Raw genomic sequence first — 20,285 nt, 5'->3', positions numbered from 1 at the left:
AAACCCTGTTTTGGCTGCTCTTCCCAGCTTCCTCATTACCCACTTTAGTAAATAATCCTGTGCGTAAAGTACAATATTTGAGCTAGTCACTAAACTGTTGGAAAGGTCAGAATAGGCCAGCTGGAAACATGGCTGACTGTAGAATTTTCACAGAGCGGCTATTTTGGCCTGAGCTGTAACACTTCCTCGGGGAATTCCCAAGAGTCGGCTGTTTAGTGAAGAACTCTGAACGTGTTTCAGAGGCTGTCTTCGGACAAGTTGGACACTTGTCTTCCTTTTAAACAGTCTGCCTCAGTGAACAAAGAAAAGCAAAGTGGGTTTATATCTGCTGAAAATACTTTGTTGTGTACGTAGCATTGGGGAGGATGCTTGATGATTGTTTTGAATGAGTGGTGATATTGGTGTGTTTTTTATTTTCTTGGACTGTATATTTTTACTTTTCTCTACTCTGTAGGTACGAGGATGCCTTGACATTGCTGCTCACAGAAGTGCTGAACCGAATTCAGTTTCGATATAACCAGACGCAGCTGGAAGAGTTGGATGATGAGACGCTGGATGATGATGTAAGAACGAGGGGCCTGGGTCTTATTAATAGAGAGACATCAGCCATAAAGATTGCAGGGAAAAAAATTTGATTGAGGAAGTGCCAGATTTCCTATCTTATCTATCCGAACACATTTACAATGTCATGTTTGCAGATCTCCCAATATCTTCTTCTAAATTGTTATTAAAGGGAAACTTAAGGCACCCAGACAACTGCATCTCATTGAAGTGGTCTGTGTCCACAGTCCTTGTCACATTAACCCGGCAGCTGAAAACATTGCAGTTTCAGAGAAAATGTTTGTATTGCAGGCTTAAAGGACCACTCTAGTGCCAGGAAAACATACTCGTTTTCCTGGCACTAGAGTACCCTGAGGGTGCCCCCACCCTCAGGGACCCCCTCCCGCCGGGCTCTGGAGAGAGGAAGGGGTTAAACTTACCTCTTTTTCCAGCGCCGGGCGGGGAGCTTTCCTCCTCCTCTCCATCTTGATCGCGACGTCATCGGCTGAATGCGCATGCGCGGCAGGAGCCGCGCTCGCATTCAGCCGGTCGCATCGGAAAGCATTTACAATGCTTTCCTATGGACGCTTGCGTGCTCTCACTGTGATTTTCACAGTGAGAAGCACGCAAGCGCCTCTAGCGGCTGTCAATGAGACAGCCACTAGAGGATTTGGAGGCTGGATTAACCCTCATTATAAACATAGCAGTTTCTCTGAAACTGCTATGTTTATAAAAAAAAGGGTTAATCCTAGAGGTACCTGGCACCCAGACCACTTCATTAAGCTGAAGTCGTCTGGGTGCCTAGAGTGGTCCTTTAAGACTGCATGTAATCATATACATTTCTTTAAAATGGGGAGCAGACCCTTTTCCACGTGCTTCCCATCAGCATGTAGAATTGGCATGTCAGTGATTACATGGTAGATCTTGCAAACAAGATGGCCCTTTGTGTACCTAATGGTATGCCTAACTTGTATTTACCTTTTGTTTCACAGCAGCAGACAGAGTGGCAGAGATACCTTCGTCACAGCTTGGAAGTGGTGGCCAAGATCATGGAGCTGCTCCCCACCCATGCCTTCTCCACTCTGGTAATAACTGCAACTAAATTGTGATTCCCACATATAGTATCTCACAAAAGTGAGTACACTCTTCACATTTTTGTAAATATTTTATTGTATCTTTTCATGTGACAACACTGAAGAAATTACTCCGTTACAATGTAAAGTAGTAAGTGTACTGCCTATATAAAGGCTGTCCCCTCAAAATAACTCTACACACAGCCATTCTTGTCTAAACCGTTGGCAACAAAAGTGAGTACACCCCTAATTGGAAATGTCCAAATTGGGCGTAAGGTGTCAATATTTTGTGCGGCCACCATTATTTTCCAGCACTGCCTTAACCCTCATGGGCATGGAGTTCAGCAGAGCTTTACCGGTTGCCACTGGAGTCCTCTTCCACTCCTCCATGACAACATCACGGAGCTGGTGGATGTTAGAGACCTTGCGGTCTCCCACCTTCCATTTGAGGATGCCCCACATACGTGGCCAGTCCATCACCTTTACCTTCAGCTTCTTTAGCAAGGCAGTGGTCGTTTTGGGGGTGTGTTTGAGGACATTTTCATGTTGGAATACTGCCCTGCCCAGTCTCCGAAGGGAGGGGATCATGCTCTGCTTCAGTATGTCACAGTATATGTTGGCATTCATAGTTCCCTCAATAAACTGTAGCTCCCCAGTGCTAGCAGCACTCATGCAGGTCCAGACCATGACACTCCCACCACCATGCTTGACTGTAGGCAAGACACACTTTTCTTCACCTGGTTGCTGCCACACAAGCTTGACACCATCTGAACCAAATAACTTTACTTTGGTCTCTTCAGACCACAGGAAATGGTTCCAGTAATCCATGTCCTTAGTCTGCTTGTCTTCAGCAAACTGTTTGAGGGCTTTCTTGTGAATCTTTAGAAGAGGCTTGCTTCTAGGACGACAGCAATGCAGACCAATTTGATGCAGTGTGCGGCGTATGGTTGGAGTACTGATAGGCTGTCGTTGTTCCCTCCCCCTTCCCCACCACCAACCCTTCAACCTCTGCAGCAATGCTGGCCTGTTCTGGGTGGAACCTGTCCTGTGAAACCGCTGTATGGTCTTGCCCATCATGCTGCAGCTCAGTTTCAGGGTCTTGGCAATCTTCTTATAGCCTGGGCCATCTTTATGTAGAGCAACAATTCTTTTTTTCAGATCCTCAGAGAGTACTTTGCCATGAGGTGCCATGTTGAACTAACAGTGACCAGTATGAGAGAGTGTGAGAGCGATAACACCAAATTTAACACACCTGAGACTTTGTAACACGAACGAGTCACATGACACCGGGGAGGGAAAATGTCTAATTGGGCCCAATCTGGACATTTCCACTTAGGGGTGTACTCACTTTCTTTTTCCAACGGTTTAGACATTAATGGTTGTGTGTTGTTATTTTAAGGAGACAGCAAATTTACACTATTATACAGGCTGTGCACTTTCTACTTTACATTGTAGCAGAGTTTCATTTCTTCAGTGTTGTCGCATTAAAAGATATAATAAAATATTTACAAAAATGTGAGGGGTGTACTCCATTACTGTGCTACATAAACTACTCTTAAAGGGGCACTCCAGGCACACACACATGTTTAGTGCAATGTAAAGATTAGATTACAATATGCTGGGTTGCATTAATGTCGTTCTTGCAGGGTTTCCCTTTTTTTCTTTTTTCTTTTTTCCCAAAAGGGCAAGAGTTTGGGTGGCCATTTTGAAATTTTATCACAAATTGTTAAACCTTTGTAAAAATTATTAAATCCTGTTTTAACATCAAATTGTTAAACGTGATTTAATTGTTTTCAGCACACTATAAGGGTACTTCTTATAATGGAATAAGACAGTCCAAAGACTGGTTCTAATTTTTTATTTAAATGTATTTAGCATTTATTGTAAATATCAGTTTCATTTTCTGGCTACATACACCTTTTTATATTACTTTCTGGATGAAGTGTTTATGGATTACTAATAGAAGCCATTCCACCAGTGTGGAGAAGAGACCTATAACTAAAATGCCTCCCTGCTATAATATGAAGGGGCTCTTTTGTCTTTAATTGCATTGCTAAAAGTTGAACCATGACTTGGCAAGTAAGAAAGATGGTCAATTGTTAATGACATTGGCCAGCAGTACCAAAGGATAGATTGAGAAGAGAGGAAGACTTTCACCATTCCCTTTTTTACATATGAACAATATTATTACTAAAAGGTACGTATCCAAAACATGAATACATATATAACAGGGATGCAGAGTGGTCATTTTCTAACATTTGATGCCATAAATGTTGAGCCCAAAAACTCTGCATCATGGGAAGAACTCACAACGTCCATAGTGGGATTGGTTGGCCATCTCTGCACTGTGAAATGTACATCTGTTGGCTATACAAACCTCATTCACATGGTATCGCTGAGTGTGTGTCTAGGGAAAGTGTTTGTCATTTTCATGCAGAGTGTGAAAACTCCAAATGTCAGTCCTGCAGAGATGGAAGGGCTGCAAACGGAAGCGCATCTAGTGGCTGAGTGACAGCATGTACTGGTGTCCTTTGGGACAAATGTCAATATTGCTTGTTTCTCAGAAAAGACTGTGTTTACAATTAAGAGACTGCAGGGACCAGAACACCGGTACATTCAGCTGTAGTGGTTCTGGTTTTCAGAGTGTCCCTTTAAATCCTCTGGAAAGAATTGAGGTTAGTTGGTATAACAATTTGAATGTCTTACACCGATGGTACATCATATTGTATTTATTGATGGTATGAATAAGGCCAACGTATTTGTCAAATTAATTCTTAATTCCAAATTGCATCGATTGAACTATTGATAAATGGAATCAAAGCCGTACAGTCGTCCATTGCCTGTAATATCAAAGAACACGTCTTTGTTTCCATAATCCATGTGAGAGACCGTGGAAAATGCTAATATGGGTGGAAATGACAGATGAAGACCGAAAGAGACCAATATTTCGGCAAGTGAGACGCCTGCAGTGTGAGACTGGGGGAAAGTTTGTGAGAGAGAGGGACTGGCATAGGGAGAAACTAGGGAGCTGAAAGATGGCAAAAAGAGACTGAAACGAAAGGTGGAATACATGAGAGGGTGACAGTGCTGAAGATCTTTACACGGACCATGCAGAGAAGTTATTTTACTGCTCCATCGAGTTACTATAAAAATTAAGCAAATGGAAAGGTGTTGTGATCCCTCTCTTGCCCCGCTTGCCACTGTGCTGGACTGCCTTCATTTAAGGTACATGTGTGTTTGTTGTAAAGTTTACCCCTGGCTCCTGCATGTCTATATGGGCCAGTAAAGATGATGTCCTGATCCAAACCCATTATCGTCGACTGCTTGGAAATGTATTAAATTAAGACATTGCCGACTGCTTGGAAATTGTATTTATTTTCCTTCCATTACAGCTTTTTGGGCAGGTGTGCTTTTTTAGTCCTTTGGAAAAATCGAATCACCTTACCCACGCTTTGTCTAACTTGTATGGAATAACAATTTGATAAATGTCAGTCCGCTTCTAGTAACTTAGGAGTCAGCACTTTGCATTCCTCAGACCTTTCCAGGGCTTGCTATAAATCATGGATGAACTCTGGCCTCAGAAGATCTGTTTGTCATACATAGGGATTGCAATTTATACCCTACAGTATGATTGTCACCTTTGGAGACTATTCATATCATCAGACGATTGATCTAACTCCTGCAGAGAGTTTGTGAAAGGGGGAGGGAGGGCTCCAGGCTGGTAGAAGTCTCACTTTATGGCAATCAGGGGATCAATGATCAGTGTTGCTGTTAATACTAATATCAATTTGGCCTTAAGATATGGGTGAAAATCATTTTATTTTTTTGTTTTGGTTTAGGCTGGTTTATGCAGTTGCGCCTGGAAACCATATATATTTTGCATGGGATCTAAGCCCTTTGGTGATCTTTTATGCATGTTGGGGTAATAGGAATACTTCTAATGAAAAGTAGGACATATTACCCACTGAATGGGTGAATCTCTGGATTTATTGAACGTCTGTCTTTCCCCTACGTGATGTCAAACTGTTGGGGAAGGCCAGGTTTAAAGAGTTATTGCTCTAGGGGCTGACTTTCCAGTGAAAGAATGATTTGTCCAGGAAAGAGCAGAAAAACTCTTTGCAATTTTAAAGTGACAATACAGGCACCAGAACCACTACAGCTTAATTTGGTGTTTCTGGGGGTAAAGAGCCAGTCTCTAGGCTGAGCAGTGTAAACGCTGCCTTTTCTGAGAAAAAGTAGTGTTTATACTGCTGCATAATGCCACCTCTCCTGGCTGCCACTCTGAAAGCCACCAGACGGACTTCCTAGTTTCGGCCCTGCAAAGATTGTCGGACAAACAGTCAGCATCCCCACACTGCATGGAGACGCAGAATGCTTTGCGTTAATGCTTCTCTGAGCAACATTGAGCTCTGTTACAAACCATTCTCAGTGAGCAGCTGGCCCCTCTTCTCATTGACTTCTGTAAAATCAGCATCTCTGCCTGATGTTGGCCCGTCATTCTCTGCCCTATCAGTCAACAACTGAGCTGTGAATTGTTAAAATATTGTTAAGGATTAGGTATTTAGTTTGCACTAGATGTATTAACTGTATTGTAGTGTGGCACAAGTATGGGATGAAATGTATTACTTGGACTGGGGCTAAGGGGTGTATGTTAAATATGTATATGGTAGCATTATTGTATAAGGTATTAAAATGTGTATCAATGAAGGATTGTATTTCTTAAATACTAGGGGAGCTATGGCATTGGTATAGATTGTATAAAGCTTACACTGAGCGTCCATTTTATAGAATTGCTGCTGCATTTCAGTTCAGAGGCTAACGGTGTGCACATTGTACAGTGATAATAAAGTTAAATCTGAACTTTAAATGGCTGCCTTACACATAGCACAAATTGGGGCTACAATCAAACTGACTAGAGCAGATTTGGAATGTTTTTTGTGTTTTTGTTTTTTTCCTTCAATTTAACCGTTCACATGTTAATATTGCTACGATTTTGTAGTTGAACAAACGACTTTGAGGATTTCTGTTCAGGTTTTAGTTTCTCTATGATCCATCTATTCCTAAAAGACCTCCACCTCTCAAAGGCACAGTGAGGCCTCTCTCCGTGTGCAGACAGACTAAAATAACTTTTCATGCACCTGTGCTAATGCAGCAATATTTATGATCGTGTCTGTGTCTCAATGACCTAGCACTGCTCACATGTCGCAGAATCTCCCTGGCACACACTTGCTTTTGTTTTAAATAGTTGACAGTCCGCTTTTTGCTGATGATCGGGCAAACGAAATGTGTGAAAAGAGCTATTCAGTGCAAAAGGGAAGTTTATCGGTGTTTGAGAGAACATGTCTGAATGCTTTCTTTTCTTATCTCTACAGTTTGCTGCCCTGCAAGAGAACCTCGATGTATATCTTGGATTGCAGCAATGCATAGTCACAAATGGAGCAGGTATGCCTTGCTTATTTTTCCTTTTCCCTCACTGTGCTCAGAAATAAAGCAGTTTATCGGACCGTCATGGGCACAGCAACGTTTCCACCTCCACCAAGGTTTTGGTCAGGCTTGACTAAGCCCTCATTGAACCCAGTGTGTGCCTGAGGCTCTTTCCTAGTGATGTACCATATGCATGGGTTGTGCTGACCCTGACTCGGTAAAGAACCCTGTTCTCTGGATGAATGCAATCCCTTTTTTATTTTTTTCATTTATATTTTAGTGAGTCGGCTTTAATTGATAAGTGACTTGCAAAAGTTTGGTTTAACTTTGTGTTTCATTTTATTTAATTTTTTTTTTTTTGTTATTTTATTAGAACGCCACTACTTTGGCCTAAATAATTCATGCTGGTAGCCAGTTGTTATAGTGAAGAATCGGGAGTTTCTAACTACGTTTAATTAATCTACTAAAGAAAAAAAGTGTTTTTGTTTTTTTTTCCCTCTGCAAGTGAAAATTCAGCGCAAGGTCATTTTGTGTTCACCGGTCCCATGGGTTATGTTTACTAATGAATGACCATGATCGGCTGTTTGTGTTGAGCTTGGAAGACACATTATCTAAGAATTACAAGATGTCAAATAAAAATAATGGAACGGACAGTCTCCATGTCTAGAGGTCTAAATGACCCTTTTGCAGTGGAAATGGGATCTTGTTGCAGTCCCCAGAGCTCTCTTGTATCGTGGATGTGCCATTTGGAGCTCTGATCCACCTCCCTGACAATTGAATCATTTATTCATATCGGCTGCTTTTTTAGAGCGGAATATATATATATTTTCTTCCCTGTTTTTTTTTAGCGTTTGGAAGCTTATAATATTGAATTAAGTAAGATCTTGCATCGTCCTCCTTGACTTTTATTGTCTGCCTGTTCTAAAGAGCAGCAGAGCTTTTGGGAAAACAGACATTGAGTACCCCCCAATCCCACCATTTAAAATAAAAATGGGATAAAAAAACTTGGCAAGGAGACCAGCCAGGTGTTTGTCCAGCTTGGATTAGTCACCTCTTTAGCATTTAAAGAGTTATCCCCAAAACCCTCCATACACCGTATTCACAAGTTTTTGCTTCCAAAGAGGCATATGCTGACGCCTTTCTAGATTAATGATTGTGTCATGGGAAGACTGGCCATCTGGGCAGAAGGGCAGGCACAAAGGGATAGCTATATCCAGATGGAGCGCCACATATTGGATTGATCACATGTCCCAAGAATGTCCTCTATGTGAATGTCAAGGGATAGGGTTTCTAGAAGTCATGTAACATCCCTGCACTCCTATTACTGCTTCGTGCTGCCCTCTAGTATGTAGCATTCATGCATTGCAGGAGAGAAACCTGCTAAAAGCAAGATCATTTGGGATTCCTCCATCTGATTGCTGTTACTTCCAGCATATGAATACTACATTCCCTCTCCTCTTCATGATATGTTCATTAGCATGACAAAGATTGTGTCAAAGTAAAACCAAGGGAATATGACAACCAGAGTCGGTAGTCCTAAATAATTAGTTAGAGAGAATCTCGTTTAACTGTTAATTGCATTGAGGAAATATGAAAAAAAATCTAGCATTGTGTGTGTGTATTAAATAGATTCTTGTAATGTCATTAAGATAAATGTTCCCTCTGTGATGGGGTAAAGCATTGACCCTCCATAATCTAGGTGTAATCTGTCCCCAATCTCCCACAGACCAGCGTCTGAATGTAACAGCCGAAAATGACTGTCGGAGATTACACTGCTCCCTGCGAGATCTCAGCTCTCTTTTACAGGCAGTCGGGAGACTTGCAGAGTATTTTATTGGCGATGTGTTTGAGGCCCGTTTCAACGATGCTCTGACCGTAGTTGAAAGGTAATAAAACCTCCTCTCGCTTCTTCATAACAAAATGTTAGGTTTTCATACTGCAGTGATCACTTTGCCATTTTTCTATTTATTTTGAGGGAATCTTGTAAATAGAATTGTTCAATCATTAAGATTATAGCGAAAACAGACGTCATTTTATATGGGACACCAGCTCTGCAATCACTGCAGTCTGCTCATAGAGGAGCTTTGAACTCAAACATTCGGTCTGGTTGACCAGGGAGGTATTACCAGGGAGTCTCTATTAAGGTTTTTTGATTTTCTCTTAAAATGAACACTTTTTTTTAAAGTAAGACAATGGGGGACTTGCTGTTAAACTCTAAAGCCTCTTTAGGTGTTCCTATTTAAATAAACGAAATAATTTTATCTTTACTTTACCCTTCATAAAGCCTGAGATCAGATACTGACTTTGAGTCCTATATTCCGGAGTACAGGTGTTCCATATTTCTGAAGCAGTTGATCTAGATCGCCCTTCTGAGTAATTATCTATGTGCCTGCTGTCATACAGATTGTCTGTCTGACAGCAAGTACTGAGGTCACTCTATAGTCTGGCCACGGATCAGAAACTGTGTGCACTTTAATGAAGAGACTGACTCTAATTAAATTGAACTATCCCTTTTTAAAATCCAGGAGACATCCTCAACGAAACGTGTGTGTGTGTGTACGCACAACCATTCTGTTCCTTATTAAAGAACCAAATCACTGAATAAATGTTTTAATTGGCTGTCCACTTCGAAGTAGACTGACTATGTATATGATTAAACATATAGAAAAAGGAAACCCTTCTCCAGCGTTTAAATAAACACTATAGCATTAGAAATAAAGGTGTATTCCTAACACTATGGTGTCCTAGTCACCGTTTAGACGAAGGCCCCTGCTGCTAGGGTTAAAATGGATAATCTACTTATTTTTTTATTTCTCGCTGGCAGCGCTGGACTCCTTGGGGAAGCACCTCCTCTTTAGCTGAGATCATCACAATCAATAATCTCTGCCAATAGAATGCTTTTCTCCTAGGAAATTATTGGTAGGCTAGTGCTCAGTGCTTTAAGGGAACAGTTTGACTTCTTACCAGGGGTCCGCCGAGCACTGCTGCCCGCCTCTACTACATCCAGGAGACAGCCAAAAGCTCCCACTTAAGGCGCATCTGCTGATCACTCCTCGCACCATAACCACTACAGTTCAGTTGATCCTGGTACATCCAGGGCACACGTTGCATTGAGGCCTATGTGCTAACCTAAAATTAACCTTTTTTTTTTTTTTTTTTAAATCGAAGCAGGCCTTAAAATAAACTCTTCTTCTCCCAATCAAATCCTAACGTGCTTCACTGGCCATGGATACTAAGCACAGAGTACTTTCTGCTCTGCTTCTTTTGACATAGTGGGTCAGTGAACAGGCGGTCAGAGTGTCAGTGAGACGTATTCTGTACGGCAGCCTGGCCAAATGCAAGCACCGATCATAAAAATCCTGTCAAACTAAAGGAGCCCTTCATTTAGCTTGCTGAGGTGCTTTGTGCCAGGAAATGCTCATTTTAATTGCAGTTTATAAAAGTGTTCATCTCTATATGAAATCTGCACATTTAGAATTAATTAGACATGTCTGACAGCTAGGGAGGTTATTTTCCTAATTTAAGTTGGCTCCGTGCCTCCCCGCTCTGCTTAGAGCTCTGTAGCAATTTCTGTTTGTCTGCATAGGAAATGTGTTTGGGTTTTTTCCCATTATTATATTTTACTTTGAGTCCACAAAGAGGAAGCTATACTTTCCTCCAAACTATGACCCTTCTTGCCCTCTCAAGCCAGTCCATACATGGGAAGCTAGAGTGCTCCTTAATCCAGGGTGTTCTGTGCAAGTTCTCATCTCATCTGTAAATAGGAGAAAGCCTAGCTTGTGAAAGAGGAGGCGCTCCATGTAAAAGTTGTATAGTGGGCTTACTGTGCGTTCTCTCCTCTCTAGGTTGGTGAAGGTCACTTTATATGGCTCTCAGATCAAACTGTACAATATGGAGACCGCTGTACCATCGGTATTGAAGCCGGACCTTGTTGATGTGTAAGTAGTCCTGGCCTGCCTGCAGGTGACCTTTCTGTCTGCAGTCTTACAACTATTGACCATGTGGCCGCGAAGTAGGACACAAACGTTCTGTGCTGTTTTCTGTGTTTATGTTCTGTATATCAACATCTGTTGCTTCGTTCTTGGGTTTTGTTAGTTGTTTTTGACGAAGTGCAAAGAAAGGGTATATTGAGATATTTTGCTAAAACTGGGTGCCTGGGGGCATGAGTTTTGTTTTGGGGAAACTCTGTGTAAGTAGAATTTTTATTCTATAACTTCTGTTAACTTGTCATTTTAATGCCGCTCTTTTCTGTCTAATTCCTATTTATGACAAGTTTATTCTTTTTGCAATGCTTTGTAAATTGTCTGCACCGCAGCACCATAACCTTGGTTAATTCACTGTATGCAGATTTATAAAGAGGCAGTGCTGGTAACTTAAAAAGAAAAAACAAATTGAATTTGCAAAGTTTAGGGTCGCATTTCAACTTGTGTTTATTTCTAGGGAAGTAAAGTTTATTTAAACAGACAAACAATCCACTTATTGATCAAGTGTGTTTCATTCTATAAATGCCCTCTTCTTCCCACTGCATCAATGTGAGCACAAAGCCAGTCTGTAGACCTTGAGTATTCTTCCTTACAGACATGCCCAGTCTTTGGCAGCACTGCAGGCTTACTCCCATTGGCTGGCACGTTTTTACAGCGAAGTTCAGCGCCAGAACCCAGAGCAATTTATCTCCATTATCTCCACGGCAATGGAGGCTTTGCCTCCCCTCATCAGCACCAAGGTGAGTGCCTGCATTAAGGTGATCACACACTGAGCTCCGATATCCAGTCTGTCTGCCGAGACCTCATACATCTATTTCTGCTCTTCAAGGTACAAGAGAAGCTGCTGCTCTCTGCCTGCCATTTGCTTGTGTCCATTGCCACAACGGTGAGGCCTGTGTTTCTTATCAACATTCCTGCCGTCCAGAAAGTGTTCAGCCGCGTCACAGACAGTTCAGCACAGCGATTACCGGAGGAGGTAAGGACATTGGGACACAGCTGCAGAATTCTGGTCTGCACACACCTAGGCTTGAAGCATGCATTATTTTAACTATATTGTTCTATTCTTCCAAAGAGGGTTTTATGTTTTTCTTTTATGGAATACAAACCTCTGTTTACTCTTTGCCTCTGATAAAGTGTAAAGAGGTTGGAAATGAGGCAATGCAGTCATTGTCTCTCAAACTCAATGTAGATATTGTAAAATGTGACTTAAATGTTTTTCATTTTTATTTTTTTTGACACAAATCCTAGAATTGCCAGCTGCGATTTTGAAGAAAGTGAATAATACATATAAGTTGAGATGTAGTGTGCCATAACAAGTGTATTCTGTTTCTCAGGGTTTCAGACATCTGCTTCTTAATAACCTTTTTATTTTATGTACCAGGCCCAAGTGCTGCTATGTCGAGCCCTCTCCAATGTTCTACTCCTCCCCTGGCCCAATGTTACTGAAACTGAACAGCAGTGGGCCGAACGCTCCAACCATCATACCAACCTGCTAAGTGCTCTGACCAGAGAGTACCGGCTGCTAAAGGGCAGTGCACCTCCAGCACGAAAGGGTCAGATCGAGGCCAGTAAGTGTGACCTCCACACATCCTCACATTATCCTCATTTTAGTATTTACCCTTTCACATTATGTATTGGCTGTGTGCTCAAACCTCTGTCTCGCTGCCATGGGGGCTTCTTTCACGTTGTCTCGAGATCCACTCGAAATCCCTCATCTTAGTCTTAGGGGTGTGTTCAGTAAACACTGAATTGGAGGTTTAAGGCTAAAATGTCATATTGTGGCCAACTGAGCCACATTTTTAAAAATCTGTTATTTAAGTCTACTTTTTTCAATTCTGTGTGAACCCCTGGGTGTGATGTTTCCCACAATTAAATGTATGCAATGTGTAAATTAAGACTGACTTTAGAAGCCAATATGTAGTTGAAAGACGAAGACATGCTGAGTCATTTTATAGGTTCAATGTATGATTTTGAAATCACAGGTTTTCAACATTGGAGCTTTTTTTTTTTTTTCTGTTGTCCATGCTGAACTTGATTCTATTATTCTCCCCAGCAAAACGTGTGATCTGTCAGACCCTTAGTGTATTGAGGGACATCGTGGAGAATATATCTGGTGAGGGCACTAAATCCCGGCAGATCTGTTACCAGTCCATACAGGAGGCTGCTCAGCTCTCTCTTGCCCTTTTTCCGGTTTACATCCACCAATCTGGTAAGCTGCATTCCAGTACGTCTCTGGGCCTTTTGTTATTGGAGTGTAGGATATGATGGCTTAGAACATGAACTCAAGTTTGATTTATTTTCATACTTAATCTGCTCTGCCTCTATTCGTATCCTGGTTATTTTCAGAGGGTTTTTAGACTTGTTTTAGGTAGTCAGCTTTGTTTTTGGTTTTCTCCCACTATCTTTAAGTTGTCCTTGTTGAGCGTAATCCATTTCAAAGGACCCCCAGCTAATCTTGTTCTAGCACTGTCTGCACCCACATGGATAAACGAGGACTGCATGTTGTAGTAATCCAAAACCCTACAGTGCCAGTGTGAGGGCCAGGTAGCAGTCTAGCTTTGGAACTACATCTCCTGTGATGCTTCTCTGCAGACAATAGTGTGTCTGGGTGACCAGAGGATCACAGGTGTTCAGGTTTTTCTGTAACGGAAGAGATGCATTTTGGCGAGCTCTGAGCTTAAGACCATTAGATCAGTTGAAATCTGCCACCATAAACAAAGGTGGTAGTGATTGAGACCATCTGACCTAGAGCAGAGGGGACACCAACAAGCGCCTTGCCAGTTCTTGCTGAAATCAGTGTGCTGGGATAATCGACTGCATTAGTCAGTTTGCGGGAAGATTGCAGGAATTCTAGTCCTTTAACAGCTGCTGTACTACTTGTTGGTTACCAATGGTCTAGAACACAAATATGGTTAAACTTTAACTTACTGTGTATTATATTTGTCAAAAGCATGAGAGGAAGATCATTTAAAGAGGGTTGGAACATAATAGTTCTCAAAGCACCCACAAAAAAGCTATTGCAATAAGACTGTGTGTAGGATTTACCGGTGGAGGTGGAAACTTCTTTCTCCCTGATTCAACCCTTTAGTGTAAATCTATTTATTGGGGATCAAGAGCCCACTGCTCTAAAACCTCATTTAAAGTTGAAATTTCCCAGGTTCTAACCACTCATTCTGTTTAAAAGTGCATCTATAACAATGGTTGCCCAGGCTCATAAAAGATCAAATTTGTATTTGGTTATTAAAGAAGACCCTAGCGATTGGTATCTCAATGTGTCAGGGTCCATAGTGAGCGTCGCTAGCGTGCTGATTAATGGTGTTTGTCTATGTGGAAGCTGTGTGGAATCTTCACTAGCCATTCAGAAACAGAACGATGTGAGTTGTTCGAATACAGTTCCTTCTGAAACCATATATTGTCTGAACGAAGTGGCTCAAATCATGAATGTTATAATGTTCTATTTATCTTCTTTCTGTTAAGATGTGACACAAGAAATGCTCAGCTTCTTCCTAGCCCTGTTCCAGGGACTGCGAGTGCAGATGGGAGCGCCGTTCACAGAGCAAATCATCCAGACCTTTCTTAATATGTTCACCAGGTAACCATATAGTGTTCGGGTTATTTGTGAATTTGAAGAGGTGACCTTAATGAGAACGTAGGGCCTACAAATGAAGCCTACATCAGAAAGAACTGGCCCAGCAAACCTCACCTTCCTTTCAAATTAAGATGATTAATGTAGGCGCTGAGCTGACAATGTTTCAGTCTAGTGCTAAAGATAATCTCTGTAACGACCAAGAGGTCACTGGAGATCGTCCATCCTAATGAGGTGGGGTAGGGGGCAGTGCCAAATGCCACACTGGCCAATCAGCATCTTCTCATAGATGCATTGTATCTGCATGCAGAGGGTGGAGACAGATAAAGTAACTGTGTAGCAGGAAGCATCTCTAGTAACAATCTAAGAAGTGGCCAGTGGAGGTATCCCTAGCCTGTAATATAAACACTGTCTATTCAGAGAAAATGCAAACAGCCTGCTGTAGTTGTTTTGGTGACTATAGTGGACCTTTAAGCATATCCACCTTATAAATATGTGTTCACCTGAATATGGGGGGTGGGGGGGAGATTTCCCTTTTTATTCATTATTTTCAGTCACATGAATGATTTAGCCAATATCACAATGCTCGGAATACCTGATCCTAGTTGATATTGCTATATACTCTGAGGATACAGAGTCTCCATACCAGTCTGACTGTATACCTTGAAGGCATTGCTTAATCTCTCTCTGAATGGTCTCGTGTGCAGTGTCTGTAATTGTTTGTTTTCGCTGCAGGGAACAGCTGGCAGAGAGTATTCTGCAGGAAGGCAGTGCCGGGTGCCATGTGGTGGAGAAATTCTTGAAGATACTTCAAGTGGTCGTGCAGGAACCCGGGCAAGCTTTCAAACCGTTTTTACCCAGCATCCTGTCACTCTGCATGGAACAACTGTACCCTATAATTGCAGAGGTATGGAAGGGGGGGGGGGGGGTCGCTGGTCTAAGCATGTGTCCACAAATACCAGGTTAAGGTAGCGGTTATTTTCTGGTGACCACAGTAAATGTGCACAATTCATTACAAATGTTTCACCAGGCTGAGGTTTTGTCCCTTATAACCAAAGCCGTGTACAGTCTCCCTCTTCTTCCAGTTTACAATGTGAGATGGATCCTTAAGATGTTGAAATTACTCCGTATGGTAGATCTCTCTGTAGATGTTTGTGCACACACTTAGTCTGGTCTTTATTTTGTACATAGCTGCCGGAGACGTCCTGTTGAGGGCTAAGTCATAAGATGGTGTTTTAACGTAGTGCCACACCGATCTAACGTTTACAGTACAAAGCTTGTGCAGTTCCTTATCCCTTTTGTATACTTTTTTTTTTTTTTATGAAATTTTCTGCATCTTTCCATCCTTTTCAGCGCCCCTCCCCCGATGTAAAAGCAGAGCTCTTTGAGCTGCTGTTCCAGTTGCTGCACAATAACTGGAGGTATTTCTTCCGCTCCTCCATCCTGGATAGCGTTAACAGAGACGCAGGCGATGAACCAATGGAGAACCAGGCGCAGTTTGTTGTAGTCATGCAGGTGGGTGATATAAAAGTAATGGAGTAGGCAACCTTCGGCAATCCAGATGCTTGGCCATCATGACTGTAAGAGCACGATGGGAGATGTAATCCACAACACCAGAAGTGCTAAAGGTTGTCTTCACCTGCCATAGTGTGTATTGAGGTGAAGGCTATTCACTCTCCGCATTGAAGCCACTTCACATGCCTCATCGTTGCTATATCTTTAAAGCAACAATAAACTGGTGAAAGAGAACAAAACCACAAGGTAGAACAAATACAGGAGAGTTGCTGACCCAAGCTGTGCTCCTGTCCTTTTAAATTCAGCTGTATTTTCTTCTTTCTACCAGTAGGTGGCGCCTTTACTCTGCTATACTGTGCATGTGCGCTCTTCTTCTTAATTGCTAAAGGCGTCATGCCATCATGGAACCTTCTTCATTAGATGCTGTTACTGGGTGCTCCCTAATAGCTTTTTAAGCCTCCGTTGTCAGTCAAGTATCTCCTTTAAATAGGACTCCCCATCTGGCAATTTCAGGACCTCCACTAGTCAAGACATAAGAACCTCTGATGCCATGTTCCATAAGCACAGCATGGTGAGGTGATGGTCTGTCCAAGCTGCGCATCACTTCTGTAGATACTGACTGGATTTACTTCTGCCCAGCTACCCGTCTTACTGCCCAAATGCCAAATTCAAATTGTAATCCATGACTACATGGCAGATTAACACCTTCTATGACACAGTGCTTTAATGCCTGGGGCATTTATTTTGTTAAATAACGTCTGATCGGTCAATCATAGTCCCTCCACGTGTTTACATAATAAAGTCTATGGCTTGATACTGAAGACATTGGCTACAAGGCCTCTAACCCTACCCAAAATAGGATCTTTTTTTACCACCGATTCGCCAACATAAATCAGATTCTGTCTTTCTGTGTGGAACAACTTGAACGCGGTCATGTGCCACCTGAGCGTGGTATTATATGGTTGATATAAAGTGTTTTCTATAACTTTGCCTCAAGGTGTACAATTTATTCAGCCTAGTGGGTATATCGTTGTTAACACTCGTCTACAAACTCCCTCCCAGTAAGAGTTCCTGCTCTATGGCCCTCCTCATAGTTCTCCCAGAGTTCCTTGTGAAGTCATTCTAAAAAAAGATACGCAGAGGTAAAACTTCCACTATTCTGTTTATTTAATGATAAGAATAGAGTGCTGGAAAATACTGTTTCCATGCTAAATACTTCTCTGCCAGGTAAGAATCTCATCCTAATTCCCGTACAGAGATATGTTTCCATCTCACGGTGAACTAAAAGATCTCTTCTATCCGTAATTGTTTTGCTTCCTTATCAGGGTCAGCTGGAGGTAGCCTCTCTAGTAGGGTAAGATACTCACAATCCTCATTCAGCATATTTACATTATTTATTTTTTTGATATGTCATAAATGATTGTATAGGTCAATGAGTTTCTAACCTCCAATATTGGTTTCTCTACTCAGGCGTTTGGTCAATCATTTCTTCAACCAGACATACATGTGTTCAAGCAAAATCTCTCCTACCTGGAGACCCTCAACAGCAAGCATAAACTGTACCATAAGGTGAGACCACAAATACATAAATAATATTACTGCAATTTGTGACATGTACTCATTGTAAACTTGGTACACGGACACTCCTCTTGGGTTCCATGCTTTCTGTGCTAGATTGATTTAAGTGTTTGAGTCTCTGCCTTATTGGATTTCCTTACTGATACCACGTCTCCCTCTCCACCTTAGAAGCTGTTCCGGGCTGTCATGCTGCCTCAGTTCGTCAGTGTTCTGCTGCAGGTTCTTATTCACAAATCCCATGACCTTCTGCAGGAGGAGATTGGCATTGCCGTCTACAACATGGCATCAGTGGATTTCAGCACGTTCTTTTCCTCCTTTCTCCCTGAATTCCTCGGCAGCTGTGAGGGCTTAGACAGTGGCCAGAAAAATGTCCTCGCCCGCAATTTCAAGATGGAACGGGTAAGAGTCCTGCTCATAGAAACTCTCTCTCCTTTGGATCTAGCAATATAAAATGTAATAATATTGCATTAAAGGGACACTTTAAGCACCAAAGTCACTACATCTTAATGTAGTGGTTTTGGTACATGGACCCTGGCCCTGCAGTCTGACAAATGGAATCATATTTACGTCAATCAGTCAGAATGACAGCCACTAGAGGCTCTTCCTTGTGAAGACTTTCAATAATTTCCAAGTCTTAACATTTATTTTGTTGAAATTATTCTAATGGAGAAACACTGGATTTACTGGTTTCCAGAGAGAGGCACAAGAAGGTCCCCAGGCTGTTCATTTGGAAATAGTTACTTTGAGCTAGGATTATCCTTGTTAAAGACAAGACTGATTTGGGGCCTTTCTGCTAAACCCCAAAGTGACATTTTAACGATTTGTCTTTAAAAAAATTTTTTTAGAAATAAGTCTTTTGTTAAAGGAACACTCCACCCGCTTGTGAGGTGCTTTGTGTCCAGATATGATCATTTTAATTGCAGTTTATAAAAGTAACTACTTCTATTTGAAATCCGCTCTTTTTAAATAATTGCAGAAACGCATTCCTTGGTGTCTAACTGGGGAGGTTGTCTTCGAGTGCACCTGCTTTCTTCCCATTACCGTAGACTCTCCCTGGCATGCCTGTTTAGCTCAATAAATGAACGCTGCAAGCTTACGGCTCAGAATCTGGGGTTTGTCAAAGAGAAAGCTTGTGATTGGTCCTTTCCCCACAGACAAAGTCTATTCCCGTGGGGAAAGGGGAAAGCTTGCAAAGGCTGGAGAGAAGATCTGTAGCTTTTGCAAGTTGCTTTTAGATCTATCCCCAATGAAAAAATGCAATATGTAAATATGACTGCATTTAATTGTGTAAAATTAGCTTCTATGGTTGGCTCAGCAGGTTTTACTCCTTGTCTCACCTGGTCTTTCCTCTCTCCCACACAGGACCTGCCTTCGTTTACGCAGAGCGTCCATCGCCTAGTGAATGATCTTCGATACTACAGACTCTGCAATGCCAGTCTCCCTCCGGGAACTGTGAAACTGTGACAAAACCCTTCCATTTTTTTTCAAAGAATGGTCAGATTTCCCCTTCTCTTCACGTCGATTGTCTTAACTCTACAGCTGTGAAGCACGCTTTTTAATTTTATTTTATTTTCCCCCCCCCAATTTTATTTTTGTTTTTAAATCACTGACTTTTTAGCACATTCTCTGACAGATTTCAGTGCCTGCTGTGACTCTCTTCTCAAACCAACTCTGCCCAAACATTTTAATCCCTTGGTTTATAAAGGGGTTAAGTAAATCTCCTTGTTTTTTGTTTTTTTTTTAACTGAAAACACTTCTCAGTTTTACAAACCTTATCGTTCCCAAATTTCCTTATTTGCAGAGGAAGTGGAGAGGTCTGCTTCCCCTAATGGACGCATACTCTGGATTTTTTAAAATGGACATTTAAGCTACATGCCTGACCCAATTATCTGGAGAAAGACTTTGTGTAATGTTTTTATATTTTATTTTAATTTTTTTTTTTTTTTTTTATCATTCCATTGTGAATTGCAACATCGCTTCCTGCGAATTAAACTCCTGTCTTGTTTAGATTTGTATGTGTTTATTTTCAAGAGCCACATACGGTATGTTTTTAACATACCTAGTATGAACTATTTCTCCTGCAGACTCCGTGTCCTATGGCTGTCCAAGTATCTTAAATTCACTCATATTTATACTGCCCAACCATATAACTTAATGTATGATGTGCACATAACTTGATGTATAACATAGATGCACTGTGGGGAGCTGTTTTTGTATGGGTTTGGGTTAGAATAAAACCTTTTTAAAAGTGAGGGGGGTGGGGGGGGGGAGTAAAAATGAGCAGACCACTAAAAATGTGTAGTTAAACACTATAGTGTCAGCAGCACAAATGTGTATAAAACCACAGTTTAGGTGGTTGGCCTTACGTGTAGGTGATTGACTCACCTTTTTAAAGTAGTGTGCGGGGCACCTAACGTCTGGTCCCGTCCCGAAACTCCACCTTAGCTGACATAATCAGAAATGATGATCTCTGCTAATCACAATGTTTTTCCATAGGAAATAATTGAATTTGCTGAGATTGTCAATTCTGATGATCTCAGCCAGTTACTGTTTTACTCGGGAGACTTCGCTGAACACAAATATTAG

At 41.6% G+C, this 20,285-nt stretch overlaps 1 protein-coding gene across 3 annotated transcripts in view; it reads left to right on the top strand.

Annotated features, from left to right (window-relative positions):
- XPO6 (exportin 6) overlaps positions 1-19,706 on the top strand; it is a 28,271-nt gene extending 8,565 nt beyond the window's left edge. For 2 of the 3 annotated variants that reach the window (XM_063430537.1, XM_063430535.1), the window contains 15 exons: positions 455-563; positions 1,533-1,625; positions 6,986-7,055; positions 8,764-8,923; positions 10,883-10,975; positions 11,616-11,760; positions 11,850-11,996; positions 12,402-12,588; positions 13,074-13,229; positions 14,498-14,612; positions 15,342-15,513; positions 15,960-16,121; positions 17,592-17,690; positions 17,868-18,098; positions 19,062-19,706. In XM_063430537.1, coding sequence (XP_063286607.1) covers positions 455-563; positions 1,533-1,625; positions 6,986-7,055; positions 8,764-8,923; positions 10,883-10,975; positions 11,616-11,760; positions 11,850-11,996; positions 12,402-12,588; positions 13,074-13,229; positions 14,498-14,612; positions 15,342-15,513; positions 15,960-16,121; positions 17,592-17,690; positions 17,868-18,098; positions 19,062-19,163 — 2,041 coding nt within the window. In that variant the 3' untranslated portion in view covers positions 19,164-19,706. The remainder of the gene's footprint in view (positions 1-454; positions 564-1,532; positions 1,626-6,985; positions 7,056-8,763; positions 8,924-10,882; positions 10,976-11,615; positions 11,761-11,849; positions 11,997-12,401; positions 12,589-13,073; positions 13,230-14,497; positions 14,613-15,341; positions 15,514-15,959; positions 16,122-17,591; positions 17,691-17,867; positions 18,099-19,061) is intronic. The other variant, XM_063430536.1, reaches the window with a different exon arrangement.
- Positions 19,707-20,285: the final 579 nt, after the last annotated feature.

Source organism: Pelobates fuscus, chromosome 8, assembly GCF_036172605.1.
Source record: "Pelobates fuscus isolate aPelFus1 chromosome 8, aPelFus1.pri, whole genome shotgun sequence".
Classification (NCBI taxonomy): Eukaryota; Metazoa; Chordata; class Amphibia; order Anura; family Pelobatidae; genus Pelobates; species Pelobates fuscus.
Note: the sequence above shows the minus strand (reverse complement) of the source record. Positions and strands in the feature narration are given on the sequence as shown.